Source organism: Alligator mississippiensis, chromosome 10, assembly GCF_030867095.1.
Source record: "Alligator mississippiensis isolate rAllMis1 chromosome 10, rAllMis1, whole genome shotgun sequence".
NCBI lineage: Eukaryota > Metazoa > Chordata > Crocodylia > Alligatoridae > Alligator > Alligator mississippiensis.
This window is the reverse complement of record NC_081833.1, coordinates 48,411,950-48,428,384: the sequence shown is the minus strand read 5'-3', so window position 1 is coordinate 48,428,384 and position 16,435 is coordinate 48,411,950. Positions and strand designations below refer to the sequence as shown.

General features: G+C 38.4%; 1 protein-coding gene across 3 annotated transcripts in view; it reads right to left on the bottom strand.

Moving 5' to 3' along the window:
• The window catches only part of RPGRIP1L (RPGRIP1 like), an 82,760-nt gene that overhangs the window by 40,585 nt on the left and 25,740 nt on the right, over positions 1-16,435 (bottom strand). For 2 of the 3 annotated variants that reach the window (XM_059713788.1, XM_019497455.2), the window contains exons 4-6: positions 10,438-10,736; positions 6,362-6,461; positions 3,543-3,686 (exon numbers count right to left, since the gene is read on the bottom strand). In XM_059713788.1, coding sequence (XP_059569771.1) covers positions 3,543-3,686; positions 6,362-6,461; positions 10,438-10,736 — 543 coding nt within the window. Of the gene's footprint in view, positions 1-3,542; positions 3,687-6,361; positions 6,462-10,437; positions 10,737-16,435 lie in introns of those variants that run through there. The other variant, XM_059713789.1, reaches the window with a different exon arrangement.

The window sequence follows — 16,435 nt, the reverse complement described above, 5'->3', positions numbered from 1 at the left end:
CTACGTGCCAAGTTTCCCTCTTATAACTCAAAACAGTCAAAGTTATATGCCCCTAAAAAACTCTAATGGAAAAGTTAAGAAACAAAACTGACTGAAGCAATGATACTATGCCACAATAATTATATAAAGGCACAATATAACCTTGTTGAATTATATGCTATGATTGTAGGCTATGATCCTTCAAGCTCTACATAAAAACTGCAGCGCAGAATAGGGAAGGAGAAGGGGAAGCAAGAAGGTAACTAAATTACTTGTGTGCTTCCTGCATTCTAGGGAGCTTTGGAAGCTGAGGTACGTCAAGTACAAGTTAGAGCAGCCCACAGAAAAGCCACGATAGTCTGTACCTCTCTCATTTTTTGAAAACATTATTGCAATCATAAATACTCCTAACTATAAAGTACATAAAGAATTTTCTCCTAAAGGCTCACAGCATCTTAATTTTCTGAGCAAAGGCTGAGATGATATTGTGGGACAAGTTCAAGAATTGTGAGACACTTATCAGATTCTTAAGGCATCTTGCAATCAACATATTTCTAATAGCAGATGAGCTGTCTTTTGGAGAATGATATGCCCAGATGGCAGCCAAGTGTAGTCTAACTGAAGACAAGGAGGGGACCTCAGATATAATAAAAATTTCAGAACACTTGATATGAAAGCAGAATGAAGAAATAATTAGTTTTCCAAACTTCCTATATTAGTATGAGCAGCTTTTAATAGCTATAGCCTTTTATATTGCAATGATATTTTTACATCTTTTCAGAGGAGATAAGGTTAGATTCAGTTAAGTCCTACAATTCAAAATGCCATGTAATGTGATTCTATATCAAAATTCAAAATTAAATTATATTTCTGTATTAGCACAGTTGCAGAGATCCCAAGAGAAAAAACTCCTGTGTGGGAAGGTCTCTGCCAAATCTGAAAAGAACTAAGAAATGGTATCCTTGTAGTTCTACTTTTGGTTAATTGTACATAAAAAAAATATGTACTGAAGCATATGCACAGAGATTGCACTGCATAAACCTTTTAGAAAGGACGGAATATATAAAACTCTCTCATACTGTTGGATCAAATAAGTTAGAATTCCTTTAGCTATTTTCCCATGTCTTTCCCCAGGCATAGCTAAGACTAACTATTAACACATTTCGTAACTGTTCTGATAGCATTTATGATTTATTATCCACCTAAAATTATATTTTCTGTTTTTAATATCCTTACGCACATGGTTTCTGTGAGTTCTTTTACATTTAGTTTGCCTGTTCTAAAAGGAGGCCTTGCACTACATGTATTAATTTTTGTTTAAATTTTTAAGTGTAAATTTTTAAGTCCAAGCTTTCAGATATCCAAGCTATACAAGACTTGTGTTAATAGAAAAGTGGGTTATTGTTCACTATGGACAACAAGGATAACAACAACAATGTGTTTTTAATAAAAGGGGTATTTTAGTTCAAACTTCAAAATAATTAAGGGAAATCTGATGACCAAAAGTTTGTCAGGAAGGCAACAAACTAAAATAGCCAAACACCAAATACAAACTTTCAGTAATATTTTCTGTAAAGACCACATATCATAAATGGCTGGCATTGATAATATGTAGTCTAAGTCTTCTAGCACTTTGAATGAAGAATAAGATACCTAGGATATAAGCTTCTAGAACTTCAAAGCTGAATTTTACATGCCAACAGCAGTAATCTAGATTTAACATTACTACTGGTATCTATACAATTTTATTAACACAACTAAAAATTTACAGTATTAATACAGATGGCATGCATTTAGAACATGTCTCTAAAGTACTAAATTAATTTGGGGCACATTTTCTAGAGAGTTACTGAAATGTATGTCAGCTGACATCAAATATAATTTACTTCATTAGTTTCTGGCTACTGTACTTCAAGAAGTTGCAGTATCTAGAAAAGCAGCTTTCAGATGTAGAAAATGAAATACACAGGACTTGACGTTATGTGCCACATTTTCAAAAAATTAAATCAATCCTTATACTTTAAAATACATCTAGAATTGATGATGATGACTCTTTCTAAACAACTGATTTCCATTAATAGCATTTAAAGCTATCTGCATATTATGTCATGAAAAAATTGTACACAGGTCAATTACAACTTTCTAATAAGGTCATGAAAGTAACAACTTGCAACAGCAAACTGGGTAAAACAGAGAAAAGGAGAGCAAGTAATACTGTAATATATCAATACACTAAGACTGATGACTCGGATTTGTCCCATGCAACTCTTAGAGAAGAAAAAATCTGCACAACTGCATAACCTTTGGGAAAATGTCTAGCATATTAAGATTTGGTTTCTTTACAACATTCATATTTTCTTCCACATGGAGTTATTGTATGCTATAACTACTTTAGCCCCATACTGGGAGAGAGACTTCTTTAGATACTGATTCAACTAAAATTCTCAGAACAGTAACAGAAATCCCATAGTAAATGGAATAGTGAAAATTATATTTCAACAGAAAAATGTAGGTAACTCCTTAACCACACACAACAAAAACCATAACGGCTGCTCCAGAAAACTTCTGGATTTAAGAAAAAAGGCAAAATATGGTACAATAGTTTACTGAAGGGATGATGCAGACATTCTGGAGAACAGTGTAAGAAGACTGCATGGAGGAAGAAGATTAGTGGAAGGGAGATAAGATATTAGGAAACGGAGGAAAAAGAGAAATAAATACAGAAGTGGAATAGGCTGAAAACAAAGAATATTTCAGGCAAAGTTAGTAGTGAAAGTAGCTCACCAAGAAGACAGAGTTAAGCTGAAAAAAACAGAAGAAAAGAGGCAAAAGGGAAAGAAAGAATAGGGACAAGAGATAAAGAAACATAAGAACTATTACATTAGGGAAAGAGAAGATAAAATACATTGAAACATAAAGAAAAAGGAAAATCAGGGAAGAAAAATTTAAGAAGTTATGGGGAAGAAATAGGAAACACAGCTCACAACAGTCTTTAATTTTGCATACCAACTAAGGGTTCCCTGCCACCTTCTTTTAAGCATTTATGGCAGCCTTTTCAGACCGTTAATGTACTATACAGAAGCTTCTAAAGTATCACTGAGGATTAATAAACATTCAAAGATAGTCATTGAAGAATCTAGATAGAGGTTTAAAAAAAATCACAAGGAACTCATGAGTGATGCAAAATGTAATGAGCTTTTTGGGATGTCATGATGTATTTTTAGAGACTGCAGTTCGAAGTGATTGTGGGGCTTCTGTTCACTTGACTTAGCTCACAATATTGTGTTATCTTGTAGTCTTTTCAGCAAACTAATTGGCTAGTGATAGACTATGCAAGGCAAGACTGGTTGCATGTCTTAGAACTGCTCTTCAAACAAAGACAAAGTAAATGTAATATGTCCTTAAAAAAATAAAAATCAGTATTTTGTGCCTTGGATAGTTCTGAGAAATGAGAAATTATGGAGCCTATATAAATAAGAAGATCATTCTTCTTGTAATTTGCTCTAATACATATATAAAGCGTTATAGCTTTGTGATATGGAAATTCATTTTTTCAGTAATACCTTTGACCTGTTGCTTGTTGCTCCTTCAGCTGTAGAAGTGATTCTTCAAACTCCGTTTCCTTCTTCTTTAGCTGATTCCTGAGCATCTCACCAGTGTGTTCTAATTCTGCAATATGTCCCCTTTGTGACTCTATTACATTCTCCCTGCAAGTCAACAAAGTAGCTTGTATTCATAGGGCTTTTAATAAGTACTATATTAAACAGAAAAATCAGATACTGAAAAGAAATCAGAAAGAAACAAGTATTTTCTATATACAAAGGGTGTTTGTACCCAAAAGCTTGCTAAGAAGAATTTTTCCAAGTATTTGAGCTGGTCTAATAAAAGATATTAGATTTAGCCAACAAACCTTATCTGCCTATGTCCTTACACCAATACAGCTACAACCTACACCCTTGTTTATATACTGTCACTCTCATTTCAAATCTTCTCATCTATTTGAATACAGTTACTAAGTAAATTTTAGAAATTTGAGTTACTGCATTTTCTCAAATGCCCCACACACCATTTCCCCCCAAATCAGCCCTCCAAAACTGGGGTGTGTATTTTAAGTGGGGAAACTGATTTTTCTTTGCTGGAATAGAAGCATGAAGACACTGTGCTCTAATGGCTGCCACAATGTTTCCCACTTGCTTTTGGCCCAGCCAGCTGACGGGGCAGAGTCCTGTGTTAACCCTCTAACAGTCATAGCTATTGGCTGAATACTGTAGCTTGTGTCTAAGCAGCAAATGACCTGGCTCAGTGCAAATGAACTGCTGCATGAAGTCTGAAGTATTTTGATGAGACTTGTGGTGTGGTAGCAAACCTTTATTATTTACACAGTCTCATATAAATATCTATTTACAGTAAAGAAGTAACAGTCTTATTATTGATCTTGCAAAAGTGTGGAGCCTAGATTTGTTCCTGTCTTGCCATACCAAAAAGTTCCTGCTGCCTTCCTCAGACTGTTTCTTGGGATGCCACATTACCTGGATACTTTATCAGTTGATCATGACCCTGGAAAAATCTTTTTTTTTCTATATTCCAAAAACAAGGTGCAGGGCTTATTTGTGGATGTGTGATATGTGAGAAAATGCAGTCTTATGCTCATGCTTAGATCATGTAGATCAGAAACATTAGATATTCATATATCAGCCACATTTACAATAGAACTAAGTTCTCATTTGTCCAGCACAGAGTCACTAACTAAGGCATGACATAGTAAGCATGACATACTTAACTTTATGGCACCAAAACATTTTGAAGCTTAAAAAGATTAACATATCTATCTTGAATGGACTAAAACAAGGAACCCCATTTTATTCCTATATTTAGAGATAAGACAGTGTTGGCCAGTACAATTTGGGGATTCTGAATCAAAATTATTAATTTTTATGAATAGTAGACTTTATTTTGTAGAGGTGATATCTCAACTGAGTGTCATCTGATCTGGGTTTGCACCAAGGGTGATCATGTCAACACATCACATGCATTAGAAAAGGGTATACTGGTAACTGAGTTCCTCCAGATTTTGACTGTTTCTTGGCAAAGTAATCTCAAATTTTTCCCCACTGTATTCACAGAGGCAATACTGTCTGTAGTTACCTTGTTGTCTGTCTTTATTACAAGCTTTTTCCACTATAAAACGTTTGGTGAGTTGGCTACAGTTGGTAGTTATTAACTCTAGTAGATTTATATGTTGTATCTTGAGTTTGTCTGACCATATGTTTGCTATTGACTTAGTGTCTAAGATGGGTGCCCCAACTTGAGGTCAAAGCATCTGTGGTTAGTTCTTTGTAAGCCTTGTTGGATCTGGAAACCTCTGAAAATATTGGGCTTTTAACCCTTTCTTGTGTTTTGAAGCATCATAAATTTGCATTTATCAGTTTTATTACCACAGATGATGTGTTGCTGAGGAAAACAGAAGATCAGACACTCAATGTGTATAGCTCTGGCCCTTGCCAGCCTTCTGGGATTCGGAGATTTAGGGCACAAGTTTCCAAAGGAAGGGGAACCTAACTGGATAACATAGGTTACTGCATATTTACTCAATAATAAAGTATGATTCTTATATACCATGATTTGAAATCAGTCTTTTAACTGGAATCAAGCTCATTTGTTGTATAGTGATAAGCTACTGGAACTTAAAGCAATATCAGGAAAATGAAGTAAGAGAGGCAATTAAGGCTCTTCTTTTCACCCAGGAGCTAGGGGACACTATCATGCAGGAATTACCATTGTTTTAATGAAACAAAACTAACCTTCTTGACACCTACAGTTAATAAAATCCCTAAGGTAATTTTAACTCCTGGCCATACTGTAACTACAGAAAAATACAATGTAGAATATTTGTATCAGGGCAGTTCTCAAACTATTTAATTTGCAATAAGAGGCTCAAGTAGGGATAAGCTACTCAGCTATTTGCTGGAGTTTATTAGGAGTTGCGTGAGCTGACTGGAGGAGGAGTTTACCTTGAAATAAACGTTGCAGTAAACAGTTGGACCACTTTGGCAGTTCTGTGCAGCTGGTCACTGTGGATTGGTGTAACCCTCATTAATATACAAACCCTGATATTGATAGGTGAGTTAGGAAAATAACTCTGCAAAAACACTAGGTTCTATTATATCTACAGTCTACCATAATAAATTCCTTTCTCTACTGCAATTTATAAAAGGATATCTATTTTTTCCAATCTTGGAATTCTTGGCAGTATTGCTGGTATCACTATTAGCAATTTTAGAACCTAAACCCCATATTTCTAAGACCTATAGGTCTTGAAAAAATGTGCTGCCTCTCTTACTTCAATACATTTAAATTATAGAAAATAATAAAAAAGACCTACAGATTTCTTCTCTCAGCCCTTGCTTCTTCAAGCAAACTGTGTCCATATCTTGGCAGTATGGGTTGAGGGGATCTTAGTTCTAAATCTTGAAATCTCATTCCTAAAACAACAACAATTTTAGAGATTTATATTTTTATATTGAATTTAATGAAAAAGCATTTACTAATCTTTAATAAAGGCAGCAATAGACAATATAAATATTTATGCCTAGTATGTAGATAATATAAAGGGTATTTCTTTTATCAAATAAATTATAGAATATATTAATTCAGAATATGCATTACACCACTCATACATCAATACTACACTGAGGACATTATCAAGTATACACAATTACAGGGAGATGTCATACGTTTTGGTATGGGCCATCTACATAGTTTTACATTAATTTAAGAGAGAATACAGAGGTCAGCTCCAGTACAAAAAAACTTGACACTAAAGACATGCTAAAAATAGTTATTCACCAGTAATTATTCTGGCCTCTTACTTTTTCTATCTCTACAGAGTAACACTAGAGGGGCTACTGATGGAAGAAGCTACAGAACCCCAAGTCTTAACATGTCATAGACTGATCCCAGGCATATTTAAAGGTCCTTTAGTTCCTTTCTAATGCTAGAATCTAAGTTTTAAATTAGTGTGAACATGATATGGTCAGTGTAACTTTATGAAGGAATGCATCTAGTGAACTACCGTTGGGAAATACCCTGTTTTTCACTCCTGCAAGACACTGCCTCTACAAAATCCCACTGAAGGAAACGAGCTAGAAACAACTTCCTTGAAGAGCCTTGTTAGCTGAACAGTAACTGAAGCACTAGCATACCCAAATCAGCACCTGCAGCATCAAGCAATTAGTGTATCAATGTGTAAAACAATCTCTACAGATGCACCTTCCAGATTTCAACCATTGCAGCTGCCACCTTTCTACAGCTACAAGTGTTGGATAGACTAAAGTCTCTATATTCCACTGCCACTGGCTTGACACCTCAGCTTCTACCAGGCCTCCATCCCTTTCACCTGCAGTTTATTTAATAAAGTCCCCCCTTCTGGCTCCCTTCCTGGAAGATAGTGTTGGGTTTGGCTGGACTGCCAAGAATATAATGAGTAAGAAGTTTTAAGGCTGTCATATCACACCTGGAAGATGGTAAGAGATATGTCCTTGAGGAAGACAGGGATGTTTGAAGGAAGGTTCAACAACAAGATAACAATTAATTGGCACACATACTAAAGAGGTGAAATACATCTACATGGGTACCTTCTTTTGTGATCATTAAAATCTGGTTGGCTTCTATGGTTATTCAAAATATAACATGCTTCCCCCATGCCTGATGTCAGCCAGCTGACACTACTTAAAGGCTTTCTAATTATAGTAGGGTTGGAGTGTTATGCTCACTGTGCATTTTTAAGCTTAGTATATACTACATTCAACAAACCAGGCACAAAGACAAACTATATGGGGTTGGAGTGTGAGTTATGAGATTTTTAAGATACAAGAACACTGGCAAGTTCAGGAAATGGCCAAATAAACAGCCTGGCCTACTAAGTCACCTTTCGGACTGATATGACCTGACCTTTTATATATTTCCAAAGATCTGTTTGACTTTCTAATTAGCTAGGTTATCCCAAGCAACAGCCAAATACCGTACTCTTTGATATTCTGAGTATTCCTTGCTTAACTGTTGTTCTCATTCATAACATGCAAATTATGTCCAGGCAATCTCATTTGATACTAATCAGGCAATTCACTCAGAATTACAGGGCATTTTACACATGCAAGTGCTATAGCACCAGGCACTTTGAAAAAGCGCTTGTCACTGCAACGCTTGCAGTTGTATAAGTGGTGAAATGTGCATCAACGCTGAGAAAATGGCAGCAGCACACTTTTGAACTACAACACATCAGCGGTGCTTTGGTTCAAAAGTGCCCTGCTGCCATTTTCTGTGTACTAATGCACATTTCGCTGCTTATACAACTGCATGTGGTGCAGTGCAGTTCGCCTTAGCTCGTGTGCAGAGCAGACTCGATTAATTGAGTCTCCTCCAAAACAGCAGATCTCAGGCAAACTGCGGAACAAAAAAGTATGTGTATAAATGCCATTAGTTACCAATCTGAACAGTGGTACTGACCTCAGTAGTCTGCTAAGGCATTCCTGAATCTGCTAACTACATTAAAAAGAATTGCTGTCCCAGATGCACTACTTAAGGAAATGTCTTGCCTCCTGAGACAAGAGAGGAAACAAAGATCTTTTCAAGCATTCCTACCATCTCAGAAGAGCTGTAATGGCGGTCCTCTGATCTATTGAGAAGTAAATTTGAAATACAGCCTGATGAGCAAAAATTCTAGCTACTGTAAGATTATCAGACTGCAAAGGTTTACAAAGACCATAGATATTCAAGAAACCTAGAAATACTCCCCAAACCATACCAAAAGTGTTTATACCATTTACTATGCAAAAGGAGCAGCTGAGAGCGCATCCAAGTGATTCTCTTATGGCAAACACTTTAGTATAGTATCTTTGTCCTGCTGAGGAGGGGTGGAGGGGCAGAAGGTACCTTATTAAAGATGTAAGCTTTTGATTTGTGTGTTACATTCTGCTAACCCTATAAAAGGCATCCAAAACTTTAGAGAAGGAATTTACAGAAGTGCAGACTCATATCAGATATAACATTCAAATTTTCACTTGGCTTTTTAGCCTGGACCCTCCCTAGATGCTGGTTTGAAATTTATCTTAAAGTAAGCAAATGAGAACTTTTTTGGGAAGCAAATGAATAAAATAAGTAAATAAAAATGTAGCACCCTAATTTCAACATAGAGTTGTGAAACAAATGGAAGGGATCTCTACTTAACAATATAACTGAACAAGATTTGCAGCAGTAGGCCCAGACCATGGCAGTTTAATTTTGCAAACTGAATGCAATTCATACCATTATAGAATATTTTTGGTATAATGTTTCTGCACTATCTTCAGTTAAGGCACTGTAAAAAAAAAATCTACTATGGGGAATAAAAAAAATAACTGTCAACATCACAAGCAATGAAAAAACAAAAATGATTGAGTGTTAAATATTTTATACTCCATAAACACTACTGCCCATCTAAAAGTGTTAGAATCATTTATTTTCGGGGAGGTTGAACATCTGCAATAACTGAATCTTAATATTGACTGACTGCAAAGGCACAGGTAGTCTATTAATTAAAGAACCTGAAAGTTTGAAAAAGGAAAAATATGTAATGTATCCAGCCAGGTACGCGACTCAAAACCTGAAGAAGTTAATAAGAAACTCCTGTTGAGTCAAAGAATTTTGGAAAAGGCTCTAAATAACTACTTTAAGTTATCTGGATAGATAAAATTAATTATCTGAATAAAACTACTTTATAAAGTTTCTCTCCATGAAAATTTAAAATATCAAAAATTTAATTTTCTTATATATTTGTAACAAATGTGCAGCACTGAGAGCAAGAACTTGTTCCTACTTTTGTTCAAACTCTTCCTCTTCCCACAAAAAAAACAGTATATCATAAATATAAGAATCTCCATGAAGTATGACTGCATTTCATTACATGTTCTCCAAAATCTATACATGTAATAATTTTTTCACAGTTATGTCGCATTGTGCATGCATGTATTTGAGACTAGAAGACAGTACTAGAAGTAAATAAGGAAAAATATGTGCAAACAAGTTTCAAGTGTAGACCTTTGCTGTAATGTGTTAAGGCTAAACTTTTTTCCTCCCCCCATATATGTCATATTTTACCCTTACCTTTAACAGATACTTTAAATTAAAGTAAGAAAACTCTGAAGTTATACTATATTGTAACACTTTGTATTTGATAACTAGTTAAACTGAAAAACCATGATAGCTTCTCAAGCTAGTGATGATGTATACTGCAAACAATATAGCATAATAAATAGGACACTACTTTACAAAGGAAAAACAGAACTGTTCTTGAGCATTTCTTGAAAGAACTTATTGTCAATGAAAGAGACAAAGTGAGAAACTGGTATGTGCCTGCTACCTCAGGGAAGCCCTAATGAGTAGGATATTATCGATTAAAAGTCCTAAGGATTTTAACTATACCTTTCCTGGCATGGTCTTGGATACCAACAGCCTCATTCACTTTTTTGAGACCAGTATTAATGCGAGATTGAACGTAGCTATATGGTGTGTGCCGATGGCCTTGAACTTGGAGCTGCTGTTTGGTTGAAATTAGTTTGTTGCGGATACCCTCATTTTGTTTCTCAAGCTTACGAACTTTCTCTTGGAGCTGCTCAATCATTTCTTCCAGTTCCACATCCTGGCCCAGCCGCTTGGGGCCGCCACCAACCTGCTCAGCCCTTTTCTTGTCATTAACGAGCCGTATTAACTTGGTGGCCATTCTGGGGAAATAATAAAAAGATGAAAAAGAATGTGAAAAGTCAGCATAAAAAGCATTCTGTTGAAAGGAACATAATCACTGTGAAGACTTCAGCGTAGAACCTGAATAATAAATTTCAGGTTTTGATATAACTATTACTGCCTGTGAAGAACTCTTTGAAGATAATTGAAAACACTGGGCAGCAATCTGCTTTATAGCACTGACAAATAACAGTTTCCTAAGGCTTATCATTTAGAGTTAGTAAAGAGAGGACACATATTTACTCCATATGCTCCTTAAATGTAATTTTTAACGCATGACCTTATATAGGAACTCTGTGTGCTGTTAAGTAAAGTTACAGTTTTGGGATGTGGTGGGGTAATGTATAAAAGCTACAATTCCACAAAACATTAAACTACTGAAAGCATGGTAATAATATGCAGCATTCTAGTGATGTACTGTTTCCAGTATCACTGTAGGATTTAAAACCACATTTCAGTTCTAAAATGTTAAAATGTGTAGGTGGGCATGCCTGAAAAACTACTAAGGAAAGAGAGACTTAATAGTTCACATTGCCATACTGTATTTTATACTGGGTAAATAATACCACTAGATTTAAGAGAAGTAATGGTTAGCTGTAGAATATAATTAGATACAGAGGGTATGGTTTTCATCTGTCTTTAAAAGGATACAAATTTTGCTTTTGGCATTTCATGGTTTGTACCTTTGATTTCTTTTAGTTTTGATAAACACTGGTAAGTCAGAACAAAAGACAGAGAGGGCACATAGGGGTGATGTAATATACAAGAACAGAAAACATGCCCAGCAGTATATGAAAAAACTTGGCGTACAAAGAAAGAAAAGGTAGCTTTGATGAGAGAGACAAGTTCAAGACTTTACAAAATTGGTCGCACATCTTCAAGAGCTGTATCTAGCTTACAGAGACTCCCCTTTTGCAGGCCCAGATGGAAGATAGAAAATAAAAGACACACTTCATTTGTGTAAAAGATTTTTTTTTAAATTGATATAGTTACAGACAGAAGCTTTTACTTAAAAGAACAAAAAGTGAAACAAAAAAATCCTTAATAACTTTTCGATGTCACAAAATAAATAACTTGCTTGTAAATACTTTATGAGATGTAGTTCTACTGCATATTCAATCCACACTTCAAGATATTAGGATATTGGGAAGAGAATTACAGCTCAGTTGTCAACGGTTTTTTTCTCATAGACTGAACAGACAATGAACTGACGGTTTCATTTTTGTTAAAAACAAAACAAAACAAAACAAAACAAAACAAAAAAGCAATTAGCACACCCTAGCATTTAGATCCAGGTGGCATTAGGTGAGTTTAATCAGCCCACAATACTTTTTTTCCCAACCCTGAAACATAAAAAATGCTATACAGAATAAGACCAGCAGGGCATCTGGTCTGCTAATTTATACCTAGCATTAGACACAATCAAGAGCTTCAGGGAAAGATGCAAGGTATATCATAGAGGTAAAAATGACCTGACATGAATTCTTTTACTGATTTTGAGAGTTCTGGATCAGAGATTTATGGAAAAGCCTCAATCACAGAGGAAGTTTATTCATAATACATTTCAGTGATTGGCTTATGATCACAGCTTATGAAGCATAAATATATATATATCCCAGCATAATTGTAATGTTGTTCTACCCACTGTCAAATGTTGCTGCATGATAAGTCTTGGGTACTCCAAGTGCCACATGCCTGAGCAATCTTAATTGCCTTTTGACATGCAAAATAGCCTCATTTTAATAACACTGCCCAGAGAAAAATTAAAAAAAACTCAGTGCAAGCATATAAAAATAATGACGTGTATAGACCAAGCTGATTGGAGGCTCCTTTTTTTCTGTTCTGGAATTTAAAAAAAAAAACCAATAAGAGACCTAGATAAATTAAAACTGTAGGACATTTAGAAGGGGGTAAAGATTTTTTTCAAGCTGTTGAAGAGATAAACCTAATACTATTGAGGAGAATTGCTAAGAAAGAACCAGAAAACAAGCTGACATAGGACCAGACTCTAGTCAGGTCCCACAAGGATAGATAAAGGTGGGAAGATGGGAGAGAACAATTTGCTGAATCTCTCTGTACAGGCTGCTTAACACTGTTTCGCATAGCGCTATTTCACTATAACACTCATTTTAAATTGATACCTGATTTCACTTAGCACTCAGCGAGTTTTGTTATAATGCTCGCGGTCGCCATCGTGGCTCATTAAAAACACTTGCAGTTCCATCTTGGGTCATCAAATACTTTCAGTTTCGCTTAACGCTCGGTTTTTCAGAAACCAATTAAGAGCACGCTAAGCGGGGGCTGCCTGTATTAGAAACCCTTGATTCCTAGTGTGGGCATAATTTTTTTGCTCTTGCCCAGATCCATACCAAGAATCCCAATAGAGATGGGCTCTCTGAGGTGCAAGAGAAGAAAGTACCTCTGTACAGATTTTCAAATCCTCCTGCACCAAAAAGATGCAATTCAACCCATGGAGAAGGAAGCATGGTTCATTCAAAACTGAAAGTGGTAGGAATGGTTTCTGCTCATTCTTGAATAAAAAATATTCAGTACATACAAACTACCCATTAATTGTTTCGGATAAACTGACAGTACCCAACCTATGCCATATTATAAACATATTCTCTAAATTGTGCTCTGTGGGTCATCATGGAGAACTACATCTCCTCCTTGAGCTGCTAAAAAGCTTAAACTCTTTCTAGCACTTCTAGAGGTAAGTTATTTTGTGGTAGCTAAGAGAATGTTATATGATTTGGAATGAAGAGAAGGTGATCTTCACAGTAACAAATCAGAAAGGAGGTGGTTTAAAGTCAATTTTCCCATCGAGATGCATTCCACACTATGAAAAAGCTTAAGAAGCTCTGGTATAAGATATAATCCTAAGTGTAAAAGACTATCAATACTTCTGTACTATTACTGCCTGAAAAAGACAATAGTATGACAGCAGATATTGTCAAGAACAAATGTAACCTATTTTCAGGTGCAAAGGAGAATCCAAGAGAGTTCCAACACAGAAGATGGGTGTTAGGTGGGATTAAAAAACAGGACAGAGATATTTTCATGCTCTAAGGAAACATGGAAGAAATATTTTGAACTAGAATACTGAAATTAATTTTTCTTTACATATTTAATTGTTCTTGTATATATTCAAAATTGACCGCTTGAGTTAGCTTTCTTGACCGTAAAACATGCAGGGTGCATCTACATGTAGTATTAAGGTGAAGCAATAAACTCTGGTGTGTATTGTATTAGAGTTTATTGCTCCCAGGTGCTGTGTTTACAAGTATGCCTGGGACCGCAGCATGTTAAGCTGTGTCAGAGCAGCCCAGGGCTGCTCCAATCTGGCTTAACGTGCTGCGGAAGGGCTGGCTGGGGCATGTGCTCCAGTGCAGGGTTAGCCAGCAGGCAGCTCCCACGCTAAAACAACCTCGTGCTCCAGCCAGCTGTGTCAGCCTCTACATGTGTATTCCTGCAGAGTAAAAAACTCCACTGCAGGACAGCACTTGTATTTACAAGTACTAATCTGCAGCAAAGTTAATTTGTAGGGGTGTGTGAAGCTTCAATAGCTAAGTCAATTCAGAGATTTGGCCCGATTCAGGGACCGACTCTCCGAATGCGAATTGAATCAGGAGACCAATTAAAAGCTCTGAATTGACGATTTGGCCATAGACTAAACAGGCAGCTGATACAACTGCCTCCAGCTGGTAAGTCTGTTGGGGTTAGGGGAGGGGGAGAAAACAGGTGTGGGGGAGGGAGGAATTGGGGCTAGGGCTGGGACAAGCTGCACAGCCGGGGTGAGGGGTGCAGGACTTGGGAAGGAGGATGGGGGGTGGGAGGGACACAGGATGCGGGTGTGGCAGCACTTGGAGCAGGGGGCTATGCCCTGCTGCCGCTTGCCCAGCTGGGGCGGTGTGAGGGGTGGGATGTAGGCATGGCTCACTCCGGGCAGAAGGGTGCAAGGAGCAGCAGGGCATAGCCTCCACTCCCAGTACTGCCGTGCTGACATCCTGCGCCTGGCCATGCCAACTGGCAAGTGGTGGCAGTGACAATTCTCCTGTGTGGGCTGGCAAGCAGCATCAGGGCAGAGTCCCCACTCCAAGTGATGATGAGGGTGCAGCAGCGCTGGGAACGGGGACTATGCCCTGCTGCCGCTTGCCTAGCCACAGCAGGGAGGGAGGAGAGGGCGGCGATATAGGCGCAGCTCACTCCGGGCCTAAGAGGGCAAGCGGCAACAGGGCATAGCCCTAGCATCAGCACTTGGAGCAGAGGCTTTGCCCTGCCACCACTTGCCCAGCCGGTGCAGGATGTGGGTGTGGCAGCACTGGGAGCGAAGACTATGCCCTCTGTCGCTTTCCCCCTCACCTGCAAGGAGCTGTGCCTGCATCCTGCCCCACTCCCTGCTCCAGGTGGGTAAACGGCAGCGGGGCAGAGTCCCCGCTCCCAGTGCTGCTGAGCCCGCATCCCGCCCCCCTCCCTGAGTAACACTGCCCCCTGGCTTGGCTGGGCAGCTTGTCCCAGCCCCAGCCCCAGCCCCAATCCTTCCCTCCTTCCCTCCCCGCTCCCCCAACCCCAGCCAACTTACTGGTTGGAGACAGCTGTGTTAGCTACCTGTTTAGTCTATGGGCTGAATATCCAAAGTGGCGCCAAATCTTTTGTACCTGATTCTGCCAAATCGAATTGGAATGGTGATTTGAATCTCCGAACTGAATCATTGTCCTCTGAATCGGCTGAATCCGAATGCAAAGCAAATACTTGCTATTTCGTAAAGGCTGATTAATTAGTTTACTCTGTCTTAATAGCACTGCATGTGTAGACACCAAGACATTTACTACAGAGCTAATTAAACAACTCTGCAGTAAATGTCAGCAGGCCCAGATAACCTCCATCCATGGCTGCTGAAAGAATTGGCCAGTGACATAGCTGAGCCGCTGGCACAGCTGTTCAAGCACTTCTTGTGCTCTGGTCAGGTCCCTGAGGACTGGAGAAGGGCTAATGTGGTGCCCATTTTCAAGAAAGGGAGAAGGGATGAGCCGGGTAACTTTAGACCAGTCAGTCTTACCTCTATTCCTGAGAAAATGCTAGAGAAAATAATCAAAGAACACATTTTTGCAGGCCCAGCAGGGGAAACGATGCTGAGGGGAAACCAGCAACAGTTTGTCACAGGCAGATCCTGCCTAAAAAACCTTGTAGCCTTCTATGACAAGGTCACAGACTGCCTGGATGCGGGAGCTGAGGCTGATGTCATCTTCCTGGACTTTAGGAAGACCTTCGACACAGTTTCGCACCCTATCCTTATTGGGAAGCTAGCAGACTGTGGAGTGGATGCCTACACGGTCAGGTGGGTGGCCAACTGGCTTAGGGATCGCACCCAGAGAGTGGTGGTGGATGGTTCCTTCTCGGCCTGGAGGGAGGTGGGCATTGGGGTCCCGCAGGGTTCGGTCCTCTGACTGGTATTATTCAGTATCTTCATCAGCGATTTGGACGAGGGTGTGGAGAGCACCCTCTCCAAGTTCGCTGATGATACCAAGTTATGGGGCAAAGTTAGTACACCAGAGGGCAGGGAGCAGATTCAGGCTGACCTGGACAGGTTGGATCAATGGGCAGAGAGAAATAGGATGCAATTTAATGAAGATAAATGTAAGGTACTCCACCTGGGAAGGAGGAATCCCCAGCACACCTA